Source organism: Quercus suber, unplaced genomic scaffold (genome assembly GCF_002906115.3).
Source record: "Quercus suber isolate HL8 unplaced genomic scaffold, Cork oak 2.0 scaffold_19, whole genome shotgun sequence".
NCBI classification, from domain to species: Eukaryota; Viridiplantae; Streptophyta; class Magnoliopsida; order Fagales; family Fagaceae; genus Quercus; species Quercus suber.
This window is the reverse complement of record NW_027069484.1, coordinates 1119443-1131158: the sequence shown is the minus strand read 5'-3', so window position 1 is coordinate 1131158 and position 11716 is coordinate 1119443. Positions and strand designations below refer to the sequence as shown.

General features: G+C 33.4%; 1 protein-coding gene across 1 annotated transcript; it reads left to right on the top strand.

Annotated features, from left to right (window-relative positions):
- Positions 1–11068: 11068 nt before the first annotated feature.
- On the top strand, positions 11069–11716 carry LOC136062762 (uncharacterized). The gene is made up of 3 exons (XM_065762263.1): positions 11069–11120; positions 11211–11281; positions 11363–11716. The coding sequence occupies exons 1-3, from the start codon at positions 11069–11071 to the stop codon at positions 11714–11716; spliced, it is 477 nt and encodes a 158-aa protein (XP_065618335.1).

Sequence of the window (11716 nt, the reverse complement as noted above, 5' to 3'; positions counted from 1 at the left end):
ATTTAAGTATTTTACCCTAACTCTTTTTTTGCTAAAACATCGGTGCAATTTATGAGAGTGAGTGAGTGAGTGAATCGGCGGTAAAGCAACTGGAGAGGGGAAGGGATATCCAACAGTCACCGAATATATGTAAGTTCTGTTGACGGGACAATTGGGCACGTAATCTTTTATCCTTTAATTTATTCGTGTCCAAACTTTTCAATTTCTTTTTCCAATTTGATCCTTTGAGTTTCAAAAATAGCAATTAAATTTTAAATATTTTGTCTTTTTAATCCTTCAAATTTGTCTTCTTTTCCAATTTACTACGTAGAGTTTTAAAAGTTTGTGAAATGTGACTTTTTTTTTTTTCAATCACAAAAATACAATTTACTCCATGTAAAGTTGGGTTTGGTATTGGCTTTAAAAGCCAATTTTTTTTACTATTTAACTTATTTTTATTATTATTTAGTTTATTTTTACTATTATTTATGGTTTTATTGTACTTTTTAGTAATATTCATGAGTCTTACTGTATTATTTTAACTATCTTTTAGTTTTATCTATAGTACTTTCAGCCAAAAAAAATTTAATTTCAATTAAATAAACAGTTTTCAAACGGAATCTAAATTTGATTAATAATCATTTTTTTCCACTCAGTTAAAGTTCGTCATTTTAATTCATTTATTTTGACAACGCTGTCATTTTAATATGTCTATCTATTGTTGTTTGAAATGCACCATTAACTTTCTCTTTTTATAGTATGAAATAGTTTCATTTTAAGAGGGTTATATAGGTGTTTTCCAAATGGCAATGGATGGAATGACTTAAGATGACATCAACATTGTCTTAATGTGTAATTTTCAAGGCGGTTTCTTCCTCCAAGTAAAAGACAATTAAATCTAAGGACGATTGGGCACTTTTTCAATGAATAGGAAACATATTACCATTGATTATTTGCACGCACTTATTCAATGAATAGGAAACATGTTACAATTGGTTATTTATAGAACCATAGATCCTTTTGGCCCAAATGACCTCATCTTAGTAATTCTATTATTAACTCATGTTCAATGTGATAGGCATGCTAGGGATTTTTTTAAGTTTGAGGATATTATAGTCATTTTCAAGATTGTAGGGTAAATATATAATTTTGGAGGTTTTCAAATGATATTTTGGTCAATTTAGAGGATTAAAGATATTTCAGTTATGTTGTATATTTCGGGGGTATTTATATTGATTTGGAGGTTTTAGAGATATTTCCTAGCTAGCAGCTAATTGAATTCTATTTTATATATATACACACACACACACAAAAGGAAGATTGATGTGGTATATGTGTGATAGTTTATTCACTTAAATATTTTTTTCATATGACCTTAAAAAAATGAGAAATGATATGTCTACAATATTTTTACAACAAATTCTAAGTGGCAAGTTGTTACTGGTTGTTATTGTTGAGACAAAAAAGTAATCCTAGTGTTAGTTTCAAATTTGAACCAATAACAACTAACCACCTGTGATTTGTTGTAAAAATGTTGTAAAATTGTTGTAGACGTAGCATCTCTCTAAAAAAAATCTATATTTTCTAATAATCCGAATCTTTTTTTTTAGAAGAAAGTAATCCGAATCTAGTTCTAACTTAACCATTGTGTGTAAGAGCCTAAGTTTTGCATTTTACCTTTATATTAGCATACCCCAATGATTAAGTAAAATAAAAAACTAACCCCAATGATGTTCTTAAGCCGATTTGCACCAAGCTAAAATCAAGCATAATTAACATCCGATATAATTTAACTATGTACACTTAATTCTTGTGTCAATACAATATCATATTCATAATTAATTAAATTCATCTATTATTGTTCATGGGAAAGATGTACCATATGCTTTCAACCCATAATCATAGCTATCAAACCCATACAATTACAAGAGGTGGAAATTTGATGGTGTAACATTCAAGATTGATTATTACCCAAATGCACAACTTGAGAAACTAGCTTTAGGTTGTGTTTGGCATAAACTTAAAAAACCAACTTTTTTTACTATTCAACTTATTTTTGGTACTATTCACGGGTCTCATTGCACTTTTTGGTACTATACATAAGTCCCATTGTACCATTTCAACTACCTTTTAGTTTTATCTACATTATTTTTAGCAAAAAGTTTTCAATTTTAACTAAATAAGTTGTTTCTAAACAAAGTCAAACTATTTTGGTGCAACTTAGATTATACTTTTACCCTAACTAACCAAATAATGAAGATTCGATAAACATCCTATAGGCAAGTCATGAGTTTTAGGTCCACTGAAAGAATTACAAATTATATAGCTTGACCATCACCTGCTGCACCTATTAAATTTGTTAATACAATATCTAATTATCAAATGGATTGATCTTATAGTTGGATTGGCAACTCTTATCTATATATATATATATATATATACTAATACCCAAAACTCAGAGGAAATCCAATTAGATTTTAATTGGATTCTCAATTTTGCAACATGTGGCCCATTTAATTTTCAATTTTGTACAAAATGAATTATTGATTGTAAAAATTGAAGAGTTCAAATCCAATTAGATTCTAAATTAGATTTCAATTAGAGTTCAAATTTCTGCCACGTGTCCATCTAAGTTTTTAATTTTTGTGGCAAGTGAATTATTGGGTGCAAAAATTGAAGACTCAAAAACCAATTAAATTCTAGATCATATATATAATGAAAAACCATTACATATTTTAGAAAATGTATGGTCTTAAAAAAGTGTAAACTAATATCATGTATAATTTAAACATTTTCAAAAAAAATATGTATAATTTGAACCGTATAATTGTAATTGTTTTTAATTGTACTTGTGCATGTGCACAAAGCTACACGCTAGTTGATATAATCAAAGCCAAGGGTGTTTTAGTGATTAGCAATCCATAATGTTCCATTTTAGAAATCAATGCGTCAAACAAATAAACAAATTACACATTGACCTTAGTTTTTCTTTGATTTAGATATGTGTTACCCCATATTCATTGGATATTGGATTGAATTGACTCATTTGGTGTTGTGTGGACGTGTATTGAATGCCACATAAATATATATATATATATATAAATGAGTTGGATTTATGTTACACTTTTTTTTTTTTTGAGAATGAACTTAAAACTTTATTGAACTTGGTTGGCCAAATTGGCTAAATCATGTTGAGCTACAGAGAATAAAGAATGGGGGACTTCTTCCATTCATACTTCATAGTCAAAAACATTTATAAAATATCTAGCTAGACTATGTGCTAATTTATTGTCGTCTCTTCTACAATGAGAGTATAGCAATTTTGTAAAGAAACCACAAAAAAACAATGGCATCCTGAATTAAAGGCTCCACTGAAGCAATTGTATTGCCACCCACCTTCAAGGACTCAATAATCAACTCGGAAACACCTTCAAGAACCACTTCACTTATGCCTATTTCATTTCCAAACTCCAGAGCCCGTGCTGCTTCAACTGCCTCAATTTCAGCTAGTTGAAGTGCTAGGGATATAAGCTGAGTTAGTGACGCTATGATGGAGCCAATGTGGTCTCGAACAACAACTCCTATGCCACTTATATTTTCATTCCTGAAGATTGCTCTGTTAAAGTTTATTTTGAAACAACTTGCGTTTGGTGGCTTCTATTTCACCCTTGGTCTTGGTACTGTTGGTGGTGTACGTGGGAGTACAGCGAGGAATTCATCCAACTTCTCTTTTGCCTACAGTGCGAGCTAGTTTGAGGTGTAGCAAGGCTTGTGGGTGCGAACCTGGTTTCACTAATGCCATATTCCCCACATTATCATCACAAATAGCTCCGGGTTGCCTTGATTATTTAGTATCCATGACAGAAGCTCCTTGAAGTTTGTGACACTTGTGTTTTGGCGAAAGCTCCACTTTGATGAAGACCACATCGAGTTAAGTTCACTACATGACCACAATGCATGTAATGGGCTTTCCTTGGCACTCAAGCACTGTTCGCACAACGAGTTGTCCATTATGTGTTGCCTCTTCAAATTTGCTTTTGTAGGAATAAAATCATGACAAGCTTGCCACAGGAAGTTTTTTATTTTATTTGGAACTCACAAATCCCAAATGCAACGCCAAAATTTTTTATCTTCAACCTGCGTTGCCTCACACCCTTCCTTATCTTCCTCATGCTTCAAAAATTGGTATCTAGATTTGCAAGAATACTGCCCACTTTGTGTCCACAGCTAGAACAACTTGTCCTTTGTTGGGTGTCTCGACAAGGGTATTTTCTTAATGAGTTCAACTTCCTTAGGAACAAATAGGCCATCAATAACCTCTTCATTCCATGTCCGCTTGTCTTCATTTATCAGAACTTCAACTGTGGCCTCCTCCCACCCTTCTAAAATAGGTAGGGTGCTTGATTGGCAGCCATGTGTGTTGCCAAATTTGAGCTTTCTACCCATTGCCTATTCTCCAACAAGCTCCACATTTAATAACATCACGACCATGTAGTATGCTTTTCCAGGCGTAAGAGCCACGCCTTGATTCAGCAACCTCCATGATTGTGCAATTTGGGAAGAAGCGGGGTTTAAAAACCTTAAAAATAACGAGCTTTTATCCTGTAATAAGCGCCATGCTTGCTTGGCCAAGAGAGAGTCATCGTGCAAAACTAAGTCACGGAAGCCCATACCACCCTCGCTTTTGGATCTTGTCATCTCACCCCATTTTAGCCAATGAATTTTCCACTTTTTCCCTCTTTGTCCCCACCATCGGTAATTTAAAACACCCCATTGCAAAAGTTGGAATAGCTTGGATAACTATCTTAATGAGAACCTCTCTTCTAGCTTGGGAAAAGAGTTTTCCTTCCCAACCTTGCAATTTCCTCCATACTCTCTCCTTGATATAATTAAAGCTTGCTTTTTTTTCCCTCTTCTTGTCAAAGATGGCAACCCCAAATACTTTTCGTAGTGGTGGATTTCACTAATAACTTATTATCAAATTCATATTTTGAAAATCCAACCGTTGAATTACATGTTCTATATATTCTTAACATATATGCCAAATTTTATGCCAATCATATGTAATTTACCATTTGATCCATAAACTAATTTTTTATGCATTATTTTAAATTACAAAAACTTGAATTTAAACAATTGATTGATGACATGACTATTTATCTTTGATCACTTTGAAATTTTGCAAGCATGAAGAAAATATAAAGATAATGTAATCTAACTATAGATTTGTCAAATTTGCATCAAATAAAAAATATTGAATGGTGTATTGCGTAAAGTTACAAAAACTTTAATTTAAACAATTGATTGATAACATAACTATTGATATTTGATCACCTTGAAATTTTGCAAGCATTAAGAATATACGAAAATAATGTAATCTAACGATATTTAACCCATGCTTACACACAAGAATGATATATTGAAGTGATGCTATTGATGTTAGTTTATGTTATTAAATATATATGACATTAATTCGACCAGGACATTTAAAGGTATTGAAATTTTCCTTACGATTTTCATGATATTAGTTACACAAAGTTTCTCATTACATTGCTATTATGTATATAATTTTGAAAATCACTATTGGATATTACATATACAATATCAATTTGCAATCATTGCATGTGAAATTTTATTAAATACAACACAAAATAAAAAGAATAGATTAGTCCAATAGTATCTTTTAAATTGAACAGAGATAGGTGCATGAGATCGTTCAGCTCAATTACAATTTTTAAAGTTCAAGATCTTCACATACAAAATATCTTAATAGAAATAGTATGAAAAATATGCTCATTAGTTTAGAGAAAAAATAGCAGCAAAAATCTAAACAATTTAATTTTTATGGAAAGCTAACAAAAGCAAAATCCAATTTTGATTCTAATTGAACTTTCTTTAAGCTTTGATTTAATATATATATATATATATATATATAACCTACTTAGTAATTGTGGGGCCATGTTTTACAGCCCAAGCCTAAAATAAATGGGATATCGGCCCAATAAGCCCAATACAATAAATTTATAGAAATTGGATCAAAGAACTAGGCTTTAATGAGTTGGACAACGGCTAGTATGGATTTGTAGGATGGTTAAGCATAAGCAAGAAGCACTAATATGAATGAATTCACCGTTCAAGGAGATAAATTTTCATATAAATCAATTAAACAAATTATAAGTAAAATTTTGATTACTACAGTGTTCTTTCTTGATTTTTCTAATCCCTTTCCTTTGGAGCCTCTCCACTAATTTATACTATGTTTCTTCTCTAATTTTGGCCCTACATGTGTATGGTTGGTTGCTTATGCTGATACTTGTCCCATCAGCCTCCTCCAAAAGTCTTTGGGGGAGGTTGTAAGGTTGAAAAAGTACTGTTTAGCAATCACTTCCTCATTAATGCAACCAGAGAGTTAGCTATAGAGCATTCAATGCGATTGTAGCAGCTTTCTCTTGGATATTTTTGGGTTCCCATCTTTCTTGTACGTTTACGGTGCACGTCTCTGTCACTAGAGCTTCCTAGAAGGTTGCCTTGATCATTAGGATTTACATCAGATCCATGTTTAGCTTATTTGAGGAGGTATTCCTCCTCGGATCACCCTTCCATTCATATCATAGTCATGAAGCTCTAAGCTTAAACCATTTACTACTATTTAATCGTCCTTGGATCACCCATGTTCTGAGCCAAGGCCAAAGGCCCAATACTGGATTTGGGCCTTTACCCCTACAGTAATAATGAACCATACATGGTCATGGTGTATTACATAAATAACTTATAATTTGAATAATTTTTAGTTACACAAAAAAATGGCTCATAAATATAAAATCATTCAAAATCTCTTTTCCTCTAATTTTATATATAGAGTTAGATATATGATTAGATTTTTTTTTTTTTTATGGTTTATTTATATTGAACTCCTCATTTTTTATACTGAATTAACTCACTTTGCACAATTTATATAAAAAAAAAAAACTTAAATTAGACGGGACATGTGGTGTAAAATTAAACTCTAATTGAAATTTAATTTTACACTAAATTAACTCACTTGATAAAAAAATTTAAAAATTTAGATTAGATGGGACACATGGTGCAAAACTAGACTCTAATTGAATTCCCATTTGAAATATAATTGAATTTTTTCTTAGATTTGACTTTATATGTGTGTGTGTGTGTGTGATGAACCTCAATTATTACTAGATTAGTCCTTTTAGGGTATAGTTAAACCTATGTGAGCTCGGAGACGTTGACTCACAATGTGTCTTGACAATGACATCATGAATTTTAGTGTGTGTATCAGTCATTTTAATTAGGCTATAGCGCGAATGTGGTTAGTACTTTTCTTTAGGCCATTACAAGATATTTCAAGATGCTTTTGATTTTTTTTTTTTTAATTAAGAAATACATACATTTTTATTTATTAATTTGCAACACATCAACTTGGATATGTGTTGATAACAAATATGGTATATAGTATATACTCTAACCAAAGAACCTTCGTCTTACCTTCCCCCCTCCAAAAAAAAGAAAAAGGTATGCTAGGCATGTTGTGCGAAGCTGCAAGCAACCTTATTGCGTTTCTTACCTCTTGAAATTCCTCAGTTCATTAATGATGCAACTTTTTTATATACAAAATCTTTGATTCTCACACATTTGTTGTGGATTTATTGTATTTGCGATTATAATGCTATCAAGGTCCTTCTTTTCAAAGTCTAACACAAGGCAAGCCCAATTGTTATTAGGTCCTTTGTTTCTTTTACCTTTCCATGTTTCGCATGGCCCAAGCCTATATAAAATTATGGGGGACTTATAGAATGAGTTTAATTTGGAGGGCAAGAGAGAGCTTATTTTGAGCTTACTTATTGGATGGAAGAGGTTCTCTGCAAAGTGGGTTTTGAGCACTTGCAAAACTCATAAGTCCATGAGCAAGCCCACATGCGAGCCATAAACTCAAGTAAAGCTAATCTGAAAATTCGTTGGATTACCTTGATTCTGACCTATTTATCTCCACCCATGAAAAAATTTACGTGTCATCATTTATTGCTAACCAACGTGATCCCTTAAATTAAGGGATCAATTCTTTCCAAAAAAGTAAATAGAGACTTGTTTGGCTAACCAAATCACCTAAAATTATTACCACACATGTGATGGTCACTATCTACAAGACTTTTCACTTAAATTAGACTATAATAGATTTTTATCTCAGACAATAAATAAATTTTTTGAAAAAAAAAAAACCTAAAATTGGGATCAAACCAAATTGTTGCATCCTTTCTTCTCAAAATGCAAAAAACAAAAAATAAAAAATTGTTGCATCCTTTCTTTCTCAAAGAATCACGAGATAGACTAGACGCTTTTGACAATTTCTTTGGAATTTTCAATCTACATGCATCAAGTCATTCGCAGATGTAGATCACGATGCAAAGATTTGGTTGGAAGTTACACACACATATTGTTTGGGTTATGTTGGTGATTAGGTGATGAAATGGAGTTGAGTTAGTTTTTAAATTGAGGTGGTAAGTTTTGTTTAGTCCAACTAAGTTACGTTGTAACAATTGTACCTTAACACATTAAAACATATTGTGTATAGAGAGGTGTCAATTCAATTATAAAACTTTTGGCATATAATTTGGGAGTTAAATAGAAATGAATGGCCAAAAAAAAATATATATATATTTTTTATAACAACATTACTACTATACAATCTCTTGAATAAAAATGGAGGAATAGACATTTAAGGGGAAAAAAAGGCTATTATAAATATTTAAATAAAAACTTATTAAAACACATTCAATGCTCTTTGATTTCTCATAATTTTAAAGAAATTAAAAAAGGAATGGAAGAATATTCTTATTTTCTTTCGGTGTCATTCCTTCTTATATAGCTATGTTTCTCTTTCTCACAGCTTGCAAAAAGTAACATATTGATGTCTTTGTATAATAGTAAAGAAAAATTATTATGAAGTGAATGCTGAAATCATATTGTACATACTAGACTCATCACACGCACGATGAGACTTTTATTTTTTTTTTTTTTCTAGTATCATAATTTCCCCTTTTTTTTAAATTTTTTTTGGATAAGTTTGTTTTGAAGACATGGATTAGTAAGAGAGTATTCTATTTTGTAGGCATTTTAAGTGGAGTTAGAGATATATTTTTATTGTAGACATAGCGTTTCTCATTTTTATTAGATTGTTCTTAAGTTTTCTCCTTGTTAAATGTAATGTCTAGGAGTATTTCTGAATCACATAAAAGTTTAGTTCAAAGAGGGAAATCTTCTTATAAATAGTATAGATTAAAAAAGAGTAATAAGACAGATACAAATTATTTTAAAATATTTTTATGAACTGTTGATGTAACTTTAGCATTTTTCAAATAGTTATTGTAGGGACTCAGTTTGGATTGACCCTGAGAATGAATGAGTTTTCAGCCCAATCAAGCCCAAACAATAAATTTTTAGAGTATGGGTCCAAGAACTAGTACTGTGTGACAGGAAATGTTCTACTCATCAATTAACAAGGGATACTTTAGGTTCATTCCTTGAGAAAATTTCTCCTCGGCTCTCTTTCAGTCAGTCTCTCTCTTCTTTTTTCTTCTTTTTCTTTTTTCTGCCAAAAAGTCCCCCTCTATTTCCTTCATTCCTATGTTATATACTCTGTTTTCCCCCCGTTTCCATTGTACATGTGTAGTTCTTATCTTAGGAGCTCATTTCTGTCCCATCCAGCACCTACCGGAACTTTCAGCTTAGTGGCCATAAAGCTGCTTAGTTACTGTTCAGGTATCACCTCCACATTAATGCGGCCAGAGTGTTAGCTGGGAAGCATTTAATGTGGAGGTGATGGCCTTAGAAGATATTTGCTACCTTCCCCGACGCCCCCTTTAGTTATATCCAATTTCCAGTTCATATATAACTTGGCGGAGTCTCCCTAATAACATGAAAGTTACATTCACCTCGGACTTTGGTGTCCTCGGACGTGTGTTATGTCGCTGTATATATAATATCTACTCGTTTCTCCTATATTGCCCATTTAGTAATAATAAAACTTTTTTAGACTATCCTCGGATAACGAAGTATCCTCGGACTGGGCCGTTGGGCCCCGAGCCCACTTCTGAGGATTACTATCCCTTTTTTAATTAACAGGCCCCACAATAGCCCCTCAAAATCTCGCTTTTTGCCACCTCGGGAAAAAGGGAGATTTTGATATTCAGCCCTCATTTATTTCGTAGGTTTCCCCCGCTTTCAGAATGTCTTTTTGTTTGCCCAAGGCACGCTCCTGACGTTTCGGCGTCATGAGCACGCCATTATTAAATGATAACTGCTCTGTTGTCTCACACGTTCAACGATCTGATGCAAATCTAACGGTGGGGGATCCCTTGCATTTATGGGCGGGGTTTTTCCCGCTCCCACTTTCTGTGTCCTTGTAAAGTGCCTTTCAAATCAAATCTTTCTTCAGTTACAAATCACTCCCTCTTAGCACGTATTCATTGAATCTGTCTTTCTCTCATTACTCCACGCTCTCATAAATACTAAGAGCCCGTCCGAGGAGCTTATTTTCCAAACTTGTAAGTTTTCTTAACCCTCCCTAGTTTTCCATCTTCTGTATCAGTTTTTCTCTACTACTATTAGAAAATGGGTAGATTTAAGTATCTAGTTGATTCCGAGGAGAAAATAGAATCATTTAGGATTAAGTATAGGATTCCCTCAACAGTGAGTATGAGATACGCTTCCTCTCAAACGTGGTTGCGCGATAGAAAAACGGGGGAGGTAGTAATCCCCATGGTAGCTTTTGTCGAGGGAGGGATGACTATCCCAATGGGTAATCTGACGAGAAATTACCTTAGGTTTTTTAGGTTATCTCCTACGCAGTGCGCCTCGAATATGTTCAGGGTGCTCGGGAGTATAGAGGCTTTAAACGCCTTATACAATTTAGGTTTAACCCATCACGATGTGAACTGGGTATATAATCTCAATCACTTGAAGGATCAGGGATATTACCTTAAGTCTAGGTATCTTGCAGTAAGATTGATCCAGTGCCTCCCTACCTCAAACAATGGTTTTAAAGACGATTTCCTTATTTTTTTCGGGGAGTGGCACGATGGTTCGCCTTGTCCTACTGAAGAGGGACAACCAGGTGGGGTTCCTAGGATGTACGTCCCTGACAAGTCAGATTAATTTTTTATTTGAAGCAGTTTTTATTCCTAATGAAAATTTCCTTTTATGTTTTAATTACTTTACAGACAAACGCGCCACTAGACGCCATCTCAGGCTGATCAACAGGGAGAGCCTAGATAGAATTCTGCGGTCCGAGGTGTATGTGAATCCCTCCGATGGCCAATTACGAGCAGCACACTTAATACTCAAGTATAAACCTGCGTCCACAGCCTTTTAGGCTCCCAAGTGCGTGATAAGGGCAAAAGATCCTCGGCTCCACCGTATCAGTATAGTCTTTGAGGGATTCATCGTTCCTGAGAGCACCCCTATTCCTGAAGGTGAGCCTTTCACTGAACCATCGCCTGAGGCCACTCTTTCTATAGGAGCTTCATCATCACGCTCCATCCCCCAAAAAGTGAGAGAAAAAGAAAAAGAAAAAGAAAAAGAGGCCGAAGGAGAAGAAGAAGAGAAAGAAGAAGAAGAAGAAGGAGAAGAAGAAGAAGAAGAAGAAGAAGAAGAAGAAGACATTTCAGGAGGACTTGTAGAGTTGTCTGGTTCTGCCGACGAATTTGAAGTTTTCGATCGACCCTAA